Raw genomic sequence first — 15,031 nt, forward strand, 5'->3', positions numbered from 1 at the left:
GGGCTTGTTCAGACGGTGACAAGTCAACGGTCTGAAGAAGAACGATTCAGTAAAATTGGCGTTCTGTGCCACTGTATAGAGGCAGAGCGCCAACCTCTAATCATTCACACACTTGAATAACGCTGCAACCGCTGTTTTTTTTCTCTGCTGATCTCCACGTCCCACACTTTGAGAACCACTGCCTTAGGAAAATAGATTTTTTTTCTTATTTTAATCATTTAAATTAACAAACTAATATGTTCAGTGCCGGAAAATGTACCATTTAAAATAAAAAGCATGAAGATGCTCCTCTAGTCTCGCATAGCCAGACCATCAGACTGATGACACTCCGTGGCAGCTTTCATTGGTCAAGTATCGCCCAAGAGGACGTCTGGCTGACATGTAAAGCAACCAATCACAGTTCGTTTTGTTTCGCGTCATGTTTAGGGGCGTGGGAATTTATTGGGGTCTGGGGTCACAGCAGCTTTGTTTCCAGGTGGACCGTTAAAGAATGTGACACAAACGTCTCCCAGAAATCAATTCAAATTCAAATTCAACCAATCAAATGGCGACTTCGAAACTGCTGAAGTGTTTCCCATTTTGTTTGCCTTATGGATCAGACGTTCAGCCAATGGTCCATGGACATGACTGAAACTAGTGCTCCTAACCCACTAAACCAAAACCTCAGTGGGGCGTGATCAGGTCGTACAAAAAAGTACAAAGAGGGTGTACGAATTCATATGAATTTGCCAAAATGTAATAATTGTAATGAGACTGTTGTGCAATGCCTGTGCACTCATGTTCTTTGCTTAATTATATGGTCAGGGTTTCATTAGTTCCACCTAGGTAGTAGAGAGCAAAAGAGAAAGAAAAAAATATTAGATTTTTAGGGACGTGAAGTGTATCTGTGCACCTTTTTTCATTCACAGTACACGCCTGTGACTCCCCTCTAATTGTTCCAAGCCGTTGCAGGCAGTTTCAAACAGGGCCATTTATCTTCCAGGGCAAAGGAAATGGTCTCTGGCCTTGATCTTTAATCACTCCCCTGCCGCAGTGTGCAAGGTCATCAGAGAAGTGGTGACAAACAGTCCTACAGAACTGCCCTCGTTGCGCTGAGACTCGCTGACTAAAATTAGAGAGCGACACGAGCCAAACAGGATGTTTCAATTACAGCCCGAGATCAGGACGGGGAAAAATGAAGCATCCAGTTACTGTGTGTGGCTCTGTGTGTAATGGAGACGCAAAGGGAAGTCTGGACGGAGACCCACAGGACAGAGAGAGGACCGTGAGGGCCAGAGGACAGAGGATTGGGATCCACAAGGATCAGAGTGAAGTCCGTTATCCAAGAAGAAGAGATTTGACAGATTTATTTTCTAACGCTGAACTATGGGGAACCAATTTGAGATTTGAGACACAAAATAGAAAGGATGAGCAGATGCTGTCATGACTGTGAAACACTGAGGAAATCAACTGCTAAAGTCACTGTAGAGATTACTTTAAAGTAATAGTTTACTATTTACTCATATATTCCGAATCCAAACCCATATTACTTTCTTTTGAGGGACACAAAAGACAAGAAAATGCAGAATGTCTGAAATGATCTTTTACAATAAATGAAATGAACTTTCAATTTTCAAACCATAACAGTAGACCATGCTAGTCATCTTGTTTTTAGAGCCATCATTTTTTAACCAAAATCTAATCTTCCTTAATTGAGAAAAACACTCAGGACACACCATGTAAATCAGAACATAAACGTAAACACTCTTTTAGTCGAAAAAAACGTCTCTTTGATTAGCAGAAAGAAGCTGGCATCAGTGAGATTCCGAACCATTGTCCAGACAGCAGCCGTGTTCAGATAATAAATCACCCTTGAGATGTTTCATTACAGCATCAGAAAGAGACGGCAGTGTGTTTACCCTTTGCTTATATACTTGCTGTCATCCTCTCACTGGCTAGAGTGGCTAAATGTGAGCAGTGCTGATTTGAATACTGATCTTGCAGTGAGTCTGAGCTCAAAGAGGCTTTTATAGAGCACAAAGTGAGATTCAGCTTTCCACGGCTGCCACATCTACTCCAACTGACCCACAAAAAGGCCCATACTGAAACTGAAGGCCATAATATTAATAATACACCATTTTTGTTGTTAAAGGGGTCGTATAATGCAATTTTAAGTTAATTATGTTGATTATTGGTTGTTATAGAATAGGTTAACATGCTTTAATGCTCAAAAAACACATTATTTTTTCACAAACTGTACATTAGTGCTGCTCCTCAATTCCCAGTCTGTCTGAAACGCACTGATTTCTACAAAGCCCCCCCCTTTCAAAATATTCAGAGATTGGCCAGCTGATCCAGTGTGTTGTGATTGGCCTAAAACCTCAAGCGTGTGTCAGAAATGTAACACCCCTTTTCATAATCACAAGCTTCAGCTTCCAAGTCTTCTAAACATTTGTGAACTGAAGATATGGATGATCGTGCAAATCGAAAAGAACCATCTTGCAAAACGAAAAGCTGTCCTCTGTAAAATGCGCTGAGCACAAGCAAACTTTTGGGTTGTACTGCTCATGCACAGCTTTATAAATAAATCTGATTAACCTCTGAAAGCAAAAGCGGGTTTGCTTTTGCATCCAAACACACTTCACTGAAACCTTGCCTTCTTTCTTTCTGTTTGCCTTTAGGCCATTGCCATTATGCTAATATTTCACATTGTGACGTAGATGTTTGAGGAAGTAACATCTGAACTTCAATCGAGGCATTTTAGGTCGGTATGGATCCATGAGCTCTTTTAGATAGAATACATTTCTTTGTGGGAGGCTATGAGCTTTGTCACTTTGCAAAAGGGAAAGCAAAACATTATATAATTAAAACTATACAACAATTAGTTCCTGTCCTCAAATTTGATTGGCTGAGTGGCATTCCAAAAGTGCTCATATACAGTCCAACGCCACAGGGACTTTCCACCATTTGTCTGTGTTAGTCTGACAGTCACTGACTCAAGTGATTCAAAAACACTGATCCAGCAACATCGTTTCATTTGAACTTTTTCCCCACCATTGATGGAAATTTCCATGTTTTCACTGTTACACAGTAGAAGGCGCTATTACACGTTTTCTGAAAGAGTACTGAATCTCCTGATCAAAACACAGGCGAAGAAGACGCAGAAACAAGCAATATCATATGTAAGCATATGCGTATGTAAAATAACGGATTATCAATATTAAACCACTAATAAATCAAAACTGCAAAACGTTACTAAATGAAATGTCAACCCAAGGCGAGCTACAGGACTGTGAAGCTTTGGGGGTGTTGAAGGACTTTTACTCCATCTATATTTTGATCACCGTTCTGAATCTGATCAAGATGTCGTCTTTGACAAAAACGCAATCTTTTTGCTCAACATTTTGCTTTTTTTATTTTTATGAAACTTCCCTACATTCAACGTTGATAAAAAAGAATACATTAAGCTAGATGGTCTGTTCTTTCTTTAGGTATATTCAGATATTTATACAACAAAATATTCTGGGGGCCATGAAAATTGTGAAAATGGTCAGAAATGCTGGCGGTGAATCAATATAATACTTTTTATGGACGCTAAATTGCTTCAAAGTAGTTGAATACTTTTTCTTAGTAGATTCTAGTTTAGATAACTACATTTGTAAAAGGGTTGTAGGCTTGAAACTGCTTCAATTGCTGTTTCAAATGCTGAAACACAACTTCAATTAATGAATAGTTTGACAAACTACAGTATCAAACTAGCTTCCCCAATACTTTATACACAAACCTTTGTTTTTGTAACACCTTTCATTACCTTGACAGTGTCAGGGTAGATGAAATAGATTGATGTGATTGTATAAACTCATGCAGAGCAGGGGATTGCAGCTTCACTAGACCACATATTCATCTACATCCCCTGCATGCTTGTTTCTAATGAGCCCTTCACCCTAGAAGCCCCCCATCAATCTGCCACCTTCACATAATTTGGACCACCAAGCCAGCATCTATCTCTTTGTGTGCTGCATGAGGAAAAGAGAGTGAAGAGAAATTACCACGCAAACAAGTACCTCGTTGCTGCTGACCTTTACATGGTACTAATGTACAGGCACTCTGAGCCCATCTGCAGGCAGCCGATGTGGAGCCATAGAGCAGCATAGAGCTTCAGGCTTCAGGGACAACAGACGGGTTTTGTGGTGGGAGTGAGTTCCTATGAACCATCATAAAATGTAACAAGGAATGAGAATGTGCTGAAGTGAAATAATTCCTTTACAGTACATTATTAAATATCTAAATCCAGTCTTAAACTACCTGCGAAATGCAACAGATTTAAATATTCATGCAAGAATTATTATTATATTTTTACTAAACAAAGCGTTGGTTTTCCTTTAGAGTACATTTAAAAAATCTAAATCCAGTCTTAATCCAGAAAATGATTACATTATGAACATATTATTACAATCATAATGTAATACTTATTATATTATGTGCAGTTATTACATTATGAGTTGCTACATGCCACATTCAGAATTTATAATGAATATTTTTAAACAGATCTTTTATTATCTTAAAACCTGATAATGCATCAATGGCAAATTTGCGATACTGGCAAATTACATTTCTAGCCAGATTTATATAGGTATAACTGATCACTATTAAAGGTCCCATGACATGGGGTTATTTTATTATTTTATAATGTTTCCTGGGTTGCCCTTATAATGTTAGTGTTTTTTAGATAAAAAATAGTCATAATTTAGAAATAAAAGGTATTTTTCCTAGCCTGATTTTAGCCTCTGATCTGAACGCTCTGTTTAAAGGGGCGTGTCTGTGTGAGACTTCAGTGTAACCGGCCACTGCTGTGATTGGCTGACATGCTTGCATATGAAATAGCTACGTACAGTATTACATGTGAAACTCTCTCGAATACTTTTACTACAGCTATTATACGTTTTTACTATTACAGCTATCAAGATTAACGAATCGTCAGAAGTTTTTAAAGTATTTAGATCTATTCCCATCACATAAAATGTTGTCGTGATGAGCATTGAGCAAGCAGATGACAGTCTGTTGTTGATTGCGAGAATGAAGATCTTATCATGGCAATGCAGTTTCTGCACTCTCTCTGCTTTCACGAATGCAAACACGATGATGTAAATACAGTAAGAGTAGTGTAACGTTGATTTCGTAACGAGTTTGGCATTTCCAGAGAAAATGAAATTAATCCACTGGTTCTTCTGGGGCTTGGATGAAGGAACTAAAAAAAAGCTTCGGTGTTCATTTGTACATCCAATTATTGAGCAATTATTATGCTTCGCTCATGATACTTATTTTCAAAAGCCATGATATCTCTTGTGGACAAACTAAAATCGTGTGGACGCGATTTCATGTGGACATTTCTCCTTATGACGTCATAAGGAGGAGATTCAAGATCAGCCCGATTGAGTTTCCACTTTCTCAAAAGCAAAAGTTCGATTTACACCGATTTAAATTTCTAGAAACTTGGGGACCATATACAGGCCAGGGGAACTCATATTAATATAAAAAAAACTCAGAAAGTGAAAATTTCATGCCATAGGACGTTTAAAGGAGTACTTCACCACTGGCCCAATTAGCTTTAAATAAAATATGGCTGCCCTATACAGTGAAAAGGCAAAAAAAAATTTGACTAGTGAAAACAGAGAAAAACTGCTGCTCTCGTCCCTTTTGCCAAAAAGGTAGGAAAACTTCAACACCCATAATGCACTGGACATGTTGCAATCCAAGGCAACTCCCAACCATTCTAATATACGCTTACAAAAAATATACCAAATCCAATACCGCCTTTCTTTATTACAAAATACTTCTTGGCAAACTTTTATTCATGAGGTGGTTGACTTGTATTCTTCCCGGGTGCAAGAATTCAAAGATTAAACATTTATAGGGAGTGAGTTATATCGGTTTTCGGTGAAGGATCCAGCGCATTGTAGGCAGTGGCTAAAGGCTGCAAAGAATCTTAAATATGGAGAGAACGTCGCAACTGATAATCTGAAAATCTCTGTGTTTGTTGTCAACATTTCAAACTGGATGACCAAAGTGTTTTAGGCCAAACAGAAGGTGAAAAAAAATGAAAGAAACTGCCGTTCTGTCAAAATGTATTGAAACAGGACAACTGAAATAACTGTAGACAAGGAACAAGATAAACCCAGGCACATGAACATGAAGCTACAACAAACGCAAACGATACAACCCCCCCCCCCCCCCCCCAATAGCAAAATAGCTGTTCATTGCCATGAACCGTCTCAAATGATTCACTAGACATTTAAATAGATTCACTGACTTAAAAAAAAGGTACAGAATGGATTGTTTAAACAAGCATGTTTGATTTAGCTCACTGCAGAGCTGGAAGAAAGCCTTTTACAGGAAAAGTTACACTATATAGAAAACAGCTGTCACGACACTGAAACCCCAAAATACACCTGTGAGAGAGTGTGTGAGTGTGTTGTTTTTCCATTTTCACATTACTTTCCCTATTTTTTTTTTCCTTATAGTCAACAATTTGGCTATCTTTTGCTTTTGTCCCATCTTTCTGGGCTTTTCTTTTCCACAATTCAACAGCAAACAACCAAGCCGTATCCTGTCTGCTACATTAACTACAGTAATTGAGTGTAAGCCGCAGTCTTCCATTCTGTTTGATGGAAATGCGGATTCCCCACTGCTACTCTCCTGTAAGTGCAAGACTTGAACAATCAGATAATTACTAAATCAGAGTTCCTCAAATCCGATCCTGGAGGGCTATTGCCCTGCAGAGTTTAGTTCAAACCCTGATCAAAACCACCTACCTGAGATTTTCTAGTGATCCTGAATACCTTGATTAGCTAGCTCAGGTGTGTTTGATCAGGGTTGAAGCTAAAATCTGCAGGGCATTTGACCTCCAGAGCAGGATTTGAGGAATCCTGGACTACATCCTCAACAGGCATGTATTGGATGCAGTGGTGATGGAGTAGTCGTGTAGCGCATGTAATGCTGGTGAGGCTTGCAGGTTTAGCCATGACTCACACATCGTTAAAACAGCATGTGGCTGAAATCACTAGAATTAGTCATTCAGTTTGGAGGCGGATGATGAGAGGTGACGTAAACAGCAAAACAAATTGAATGCTTAGCTGGAATCTGGCATAATGCAACACCAGTTTAAGACAAAGACCATCATGTGTTTCATAACTGTCTGCAACTATGCTGCGTCAGAGAATCCCACAAATCCATTGATTTCAAAAAGGATGGTGCACTACAAAGATAACAAAACACAAGGTGTGGCATTCTGATGTTTGCAACTTTCGCTTTAACGAACTCAGACATAGATATCCATTGATCTCAGAGAAGCGGGTTTAGTTGAGATTTCGGCAATCCAGTTCACTTTATTCCCCATTTCCACACCCTGAAGATGCATCTTGATCTTTCATATCCATCAAATGCTCCATTAGAGCTTTCTCTAGTCTGTTCAGTATGTGCCCTAACACCCCAGTACCGAAGCAGCATTCATGTTCACACTTGACAAGGGGTCATGTGTCACAAGTGAGCTACTGCACTACACTTGCAGGACAAGGACCACGATGAAGGAGAGCTAACAGAAGGAATGTGCCCTCTACCTTCAGAGAAGTGTGTCCCTGAGACACGGTTGAGAAAAATGCTTACAGCCTAACTACTTCTACAAAAACAGAGTATGCTTGCAGCTATTAGTATTGATGGGCTCATTATTGCTCCGTCAAAGGCGCTGATTGCACCTTCTCTGAAAAAACAGCTACCACTAATAGACAATGTGTGGTTATGTGTGTCTCTGTTCCCATGCTCAGTGTGGGCTTCAGTTATGTCAGTACTGCTACAATGCCTCTTGCTTCTGTTGTTCCCTAGTGTGTAGAAGCATCATTGAGCAGACAGCAGCCCGGGGCACAGTGAACAGCCCTCGCTGGAGACAAATGGATGCACACCCTCACTAGAGTCGCCCTCCTCTACCAGAGATCAAGTGTGAGGCGAGACCTCTCCCAGGAGTCCCATCATTAATTAAGTGTGAGATTGCTCTACCACCCCTGCCTGGATCAGCTCACTCCATCTATGGATAAAATATGATCGCAGACCTCCCACTTCTCGGACCCTGGGGTGGCCTGCAAGAGTGGGGAGTCAGAGGGCTGTGCCAATACAGTGCAGGTGCTGGACCCCAAACCACTCAGAACAACCCAACATCGGTCAAAGCCTGGGACCCACAGGGAATGGAAACCTGTCAACTTCTATAGGTACTTCTTTTGCTGTCTATGCTGACAGGCAGCAAGGGAGCACTAAAAGTGAGACCTATGGAACATTAATTTGTGGGCACAGTATGAATCAAACTGCCTGAGATCCTAAAATTTATCTGGGAGAGCTATTCTTAAAAAAAAACAAAAAACAAAAAAAAACACTTACAACAAACCCATGGAGATCTTGTCAGAGAGAGAACATTTGTGAAGAGGTATTTTGACTAAATATACTTAAGGATGTTGTGGCTGAGACCTGGATCTCTAATTTTGCCGTTAATGTGAGAGTGTCTTACATAATTCATAGATCATAGCAGAAAAATAAAGCTCTCATAAAATGTGTGATTTGTTTAATTGAGTTTATGCTAATAGAACACATTACAGATGAATCCTTTTTCATGAATGCATTATAGTGCTTTAATTGACCATAATATAGCAATGTACCATTATATAGCAACATTCCTGTCAAATATTCTACTAACCTTAACCTAACCCCAACTAACCCTAAAATCAAAACGCAATGTTGTTAAAGTCAAGTCAAGTCAAGTCAAGTCATCTTCATTTATATAGCGCTTTTAACAATGTAGATTGCTTCAAAGTGGCTTTACAGTAATAAACGGATAATTTAAGGTAACAGAGATTGTTTTGTCTTTATAGCGGTTCTTGAATAAAGATATTTTCCAGCTAAAGTTAGTTTTGATTGATTCACTTCCTTTGCAAGGATCATTAGTTATTAAATTAGATGGCGCTCATGTGCGCATTAAGAATTCATTCTATAGTTATGCGCATTTGAATATATGTGCGCAGGTTTGTAATTCCCTGCAAACCAAGCCTTAAACTACTTCTCTGGCCTTAACATTTTTAAACAGAATATTATCACTTCGAGGTAGATACGCGAAACCGAAATTATCCCGACAACGCTTTATCTGTAGAGTGGTAAAGGGATCCTCCATAGGGAGAGGCTAGTTGGCACTTCAGCACTGCGTTGTCATCGGGTCCAGGCGAAGGTCCTTCGTCAGATCTGGATACGGCCTGGATCCGGCAGGCTGCGGGAAAACCTCGGGATAAACAAAGACACTAAAATTAGCGTAGATGACATTCTTCTTATGATGTAACGAGTACATCAGGATTTAAGGGAAGTGTTCCCAGTTCCGGCTGATCAAATCTATGGAGCCTAACATTGAATTATATAAGTCTATAATGTATTATGTGAATGCTAGGTCAAAGAGATGTGTCTTTAATCTAGCTTTGAACTGACAGAGTGTGTCTGCTTCCCGGACAATGGTAGGAAGTCTGTTCCAAAGTTTTGGTGCTAAATAGGAAAATGATCTACCGCCAACAGTCGATTTTGATATTCTAGGTATTATTAACTGGCCGAAATTTTGAGATCGCAGTAGACGTGAAGGACTATAATGCGTTAAGAGCTCGCTCAAGTACTGCGGAGCTAAACCATTCAGTGCTTTGTAAGTAATCAGCAATATTTTTAAATGTATACAATGTTTAATAGGAAGCCAATGCAGTGTTGACAGAACAGGGCTAATATGGTCATACTTCCTGGTTCTGGTAAGAACTCGAGCTGCTGCGTTTTGAACTAGCTGTAGTTTGTTTATTAAGCGTGCAGGGCAACCACCCAGTAGATGATTACAATAATCTAGCCTTGAGGTCATGAACGCATTAACTAATTGTTCCGCATTTGTCAATGAGAGCATATGGCGTAATTTAGATATATTTTTAAGATGGAAAAATGCGGTTTTACAGATACTAGACACGTGACTTTCAAATGAAAGATTGGTATCAAAGAGCACACCCAGGTTCCTAACCGACGACGAAGACTTAACAGAGCAGCCATCAAGTGTTAGACAGTATTCTAGGTTATTACATGTGGAAGTTTTTTGTACAATAATTTGAATCTCTGTTTTTCTGAATTTAGTAGTAGGAAATTACTAGTCATACAGTTTTTTATATCAGCTATGCATTCCGTTAATTTTGTAAATTGGTAGGTTTCGTTAGGTTTTGAAGAAATATACAGCTGAGTATCGTCGGCACAACAGTGAAAGCTAATTCCAAAGAAGAATTCCAAACATTAAAGAATGTTGTTAGTGTTGAAAGTTGAAAGTCCCAGCCCTCAATCTAACCCTAGTCTTAAACCCCATTCCAGGAGTAACAAGGACGTTAATCCAGGAGCATGCCTTACATGGAAAGCTCAGACTGTAACCATGTATTAATATCCATCCATTCATTGATTCAATATATTGCTTCTGCTATGTAGGCTGGATTATATCCCAGCATCTCTGACCGAAAACAGAAAAACACCCTGGACAAGTGGTCAGCCCATTGCAGAGCTAACATACCCAGACAGACAAAAAAATTCTCACTGTCACTCATACCTACTACAGTCTCTAGTTCACCTAACCTGTAGGATTGTCTGTATGAGGGTCTTTGGAATATGCAGGAAACTGGACTACACAGTGGATCCATGCCAACATGGAGAGAACATGCAGAATCCATAAAATATGGCCACCTGACTAAGCCATGGCTCAACTGAGAACCTTCTTGCTGTGAGGCAACAGCGTTAATATGATAACACATTCGTTCAGGACTGTGGCCTAGCAGTTAACAAGTTAAGTCATGGTGCTTACATGATAAGAGTTCACATCCAGCTCCTGTTTATATTGCAAATATAGGTGGCAAAAAGGTCAAGAGGTAAAAAAAACCCTTCATGCTCTGAAATGGTCTGTTTGAAGACTCTTATCAATGAGAGGGTTGCCACCGTACTGATGAAGTCACGTCGCAGTCAGCGCTCGCTGACATGAGAGGTTATTATTTTGCTGGTTGATCTGTTTAAGGGTGAGGAGAGAATAAGTCTTCTTTGCCTGTCGCTGAGCAGTGCCCTAGGGAGAGTTATGGCTTTAATACGAAGACTGCTGCTTCAATTTTTCCTCTAGCATCAATAAAATGGTCAGCACAATCAGACATTCATTGGCCTCATGTCAGAATGTGTTAAAGAAAGCATTCTGGAAGTCGACAGACGGCACAAGGCATCTAAACAGCACATACAGACAGAAATGCTATGATCACCCCCAGGGAAGAATGTCATCAGATACTCACCATTATATCGGTCCGACCCTTTATTTTTTCTTCTTTTAAGAAGCACAAAATGAGATATTAGGCCGAAACTAAACTTTTACAACACTGAAGTGATTTATAATGCCAAGCACCAAAATGGACAAAAAAGTTGCATAAAATGATCAAAAGTATATTCAATATTTTCTAAAACAAAACGATACCTTTGTGTGAGGAACAATCCAAAATGTAAGATATTTACTGGCAATCTTCCCTGAATGCTCACTTGTGCGGATTTTTACATTTGTACCTACTTGTTTTCATTTTTACCAAATGCTCACTTGTGTTCAGTACCTTTGAACACACTAGTCACATGAGGTCTGATGTCTTTGATGGCTTTTTTTAACTTGTTTTGAGGAAGGGAAGTCATATGGGTTTGGAAAGACATTATATGATAATTTCTCCCCACTTTTTTACACATTACTTTAAACGGTTTACACATTTGAGGAAAATGTTTTAATGCTGAATATGGACACTCACTATTTGAAAATTGTGATAGTCTTGATTGTAAAGTATGTAGTTTCTGCGACACCAGTAGCACCTAACGGAATTTAAAGAATACATATTCTGCAAGCTCTACAAGTCACACCTCCCCAACTCGAACATCACAAATAAAGCTCTAACAGGTCTTGTGAAGACAAGTTTCAACAGGTAAAAGTAAGATTCTTTTTAATGAAATGTCCAACATTTTAGAAATACTTTTAGCTGTGCTGTTATGTGTTATGAGTAGGCAATTGAGTATGCTAACACTGTCTCCAGAGCACACGGGATAATCTTGCTTATAATAAACCCATCTAAAACATCAGGAGCATTTCAAAGCTGAATTTATTTTCCCATGTAAAGCATCAACTACACTACAGCTACAGAAGCTGGCTCGGCCTGCTACAGTAGACACAACCTAAACTCTCGCTATAGGTTGAGCTGGAAAGAGACTGACTGATCCGAGCAGACCACTCTCAAAATGTAGATGGTGGTTTAAACTTTTCGGGGAGATAAACCCACGAATGGCATACTAATAGCAGTCGATGAACAATAATCTGGGTTAACAATAACACAATCTTACATACTTTCACTTTAATACTAAGAGGATAGTAGTTAAAGGTTTAGACATGAGATCTGAGGTCTCTTCATTTCTAAAGTTTTAATTTGTTCTAATTTATGGTACCAAGTTGTGGCATATGGCATCACGTTTTTTAGACAAAAAACATAAATGCACAATAAATGCATACTTGGCTAGTTTTACGATTTTGTCCCCAGGCCCTGTGAATTCAAGCTATAGCCCTAGTTCAGGAGACTAAATGGAGAAGATCTATGGATTCTGATTCCTACCTGAATGGTCGGTGGTGAGCGCTGCTTGCGGGTAGTGGTGGTTGACAGTGTGGTGGTGGTCTCGATGAAGGTGGTGGACATCTCCGGGGGCATGGAAGTGGTGGTGCGTGAGGGGCTTCTGCTAGTAGGTACATCTCCCACCAGCCTCACACTGCCATTTATCTTGATGTTAACATGACCTTCAGCTGCCATGTTGAGAACCTTCAGGCCATTGTAATAGAGACCAGAGAGCTGGCCTTGATATGGCCGCTTGCGATCATTACCGCCTATTGAGATGGTGGCTTGGGTGTTAAAAATGGTCAGCTGACGACCTGAGGGGAAGACCAGTGAAGAAGGAAACAGTTAGAATGGTTTGTCACTTACTGTATTTTTTTATTTAGCTAATTGATTAACTTTATCGTTAACGCTTGAGCTTTTAAAATCCAAGCATAGCATTAAAAATGAATGCTCTTTATTGACTTGACTGTGAGGTGCTTCTCATGCAAATGTTTTGAGGCAAATTCCAAATGGCTTTTCATATGGTTAGAAATAGAAATGCAGGCCGATTAAGGCTATTACACATTTACAATTCTATATTAAAGTGGGCAAAGGAAGAAAGCTCATCTCATACATTTCAAAGGAACATCATGTTGATTCATGCATGTAGAACCACTAATGGGATTTCAAAGTGGCTTTAGACAGTGTTAAAGGGACTTTATAATCATCTTATGTAGTTTAGGCAATGACCTTTAAACGCATTTAATAATCCAAAGGACTTTAATGGTAAATTTGATGAATGGTCACCCCGCCCTTTCATCCTTTTTTGAATGAAACTGTGAAGAGGTGTCAGTCGATTTCATCACCGGCTACAAACACAAAACTGCGTCAGCAATTGAGTCAGCAAAGTGGCGTTTCACTAATATTTCAGTGCCAATTTGTTGTCTTTAGAAACGTGCTGCATTACGGGTTGGGTTTATGGCCTATTCAAACACTAACACTAGCGCTATGGAAGATCATTCCAATGAAAAGTAAAAAAAATATCATGACTTGTCTTGAGTTCTGGTTTAGATTTAAAGTTAGAGACTAGGAACTATATACTTCTGCAGTGTTATTCTTGGTTACCAGTCCCTTTAACTGGTCAATGATCTGATGGAAATAACAAAAGAGGATCACAATCCACATAAAAAAATAAATAATGCGAAAATATTACATAATGGGAAGGGAAGTAAATTATGAACATTTTAGGTTAATTAGTGGCAAAAGGCTGATCAGAACTGGTTGGACAAAAATATAACGAAACGGCATGACAAGGAGCATATGAACGCAAAATAAAATCAACGAAAACAAAAGAAAACACTGAGGGTCTTGTGAAGGTTACCTTTCTCATGTAGCCAATCTTCGACCGGCCGGGTATATTTGAACGGGATTTTCTTATTAGCCATTTGATAACGCTCAATGTCGCTGTTGCCTTTAAAGTTTGAAAGTTTAAAAGACATCTTAGCACATTGCACATTTATACACTGTTTAAGAAGGTTTAGCCGTGTTTAAAATTATTTAGTTCTTGTTTAGGTTTCATTGAAAGGTTAAATTCAGTTTAAGATTATAAAGCATTTTTATCAAATAACCAACTCATAAACAGTTTAACACATAATTATTTGGAACAAGAATCACGCATCACATTTAGACTTTATGACAACATACAGAAAACTGTGAAAGCGAGACACATGCTAACAATTCATTTCAAACAATATTCCCATCTCATGCTCAGCAATCCTTAAAATGAGGTGTAACTCTTTTCCCACTGGACATCATATGCTCTTACATTTCAAGGGGCCAAGGAACACTTTACAAACTATTTGTAAGGGAAAGAGTGAATGAGAAAGAGAGAGAGGGAGAGATAATGTGTAGAAGCTCTAAACCTGCTGGGAAATAAGGCTTGTGATGACACAGATTTGAGGAAGACACTGCATACAGATGAGATCATTACAGCGTGGTGTGAGGCCTGCTGCTGCGGGGTCCCTGGAAGCCCTCAGATGAGCTTGAATATTCTGCCATTGGACTTTGTTATATTTCTTTCTCTGACCTGTGTGAAGTGTTAGTGCTGTAAGAGGGAATCTAACATCTGCCATCTTGGGTGTGCTTATGTCATGCACAGCTGCTCTAAACACATGCTGCAACCAGTTCATGAAATGTTGGAGAAATGTTTTTCTTTTAAACTAAAGTATATTAAAAATATTCTCATCTTTAAAGTTGTCTTCAAAATAAAAGACTAAATCCACTGGTTACACTTGATTTCAATGGTCTAAGTTGACTTCAAGTTACCAGCCAACTTTTTGGTAATTTTCACAAAAATGTAATCGCCCCCA

The 15,031-nt window shown here is 39.2% G+C and overlaps 1 protein-coding gene across 1 annotated transcript in view; it reads right to left on the reverse strand.

Annotated features, from left to right (window-relative positions):
• nrxn3b (neurexin 3b) overlaps window positions 1-15,031 on the reverse strand; it is a 346,388-nt gene that overhangs the window by 20,072 nt on the left and 311,285 nt on the right. The window contains 1 exon segment of the mRNA XM_079583552.1: window positions 12,687-12,997. Coding sequence (XP_079439678.1) covers window positions 12,687-12,997 — 311 coding nt within the window.

This window comes from Phoxinus phoxinus (genome assembly GCF_949152265.1).
Source record: "Phoxinus phoxinus genome assembly, chromosome: 16".
Classification (NCBI taxonomy): Eukaryota; Metazoa; Chordata; class Actinopteri; order Cypriniformes; family Leuciscidae; genus Phoxinus; species Phoxinus phoxinus.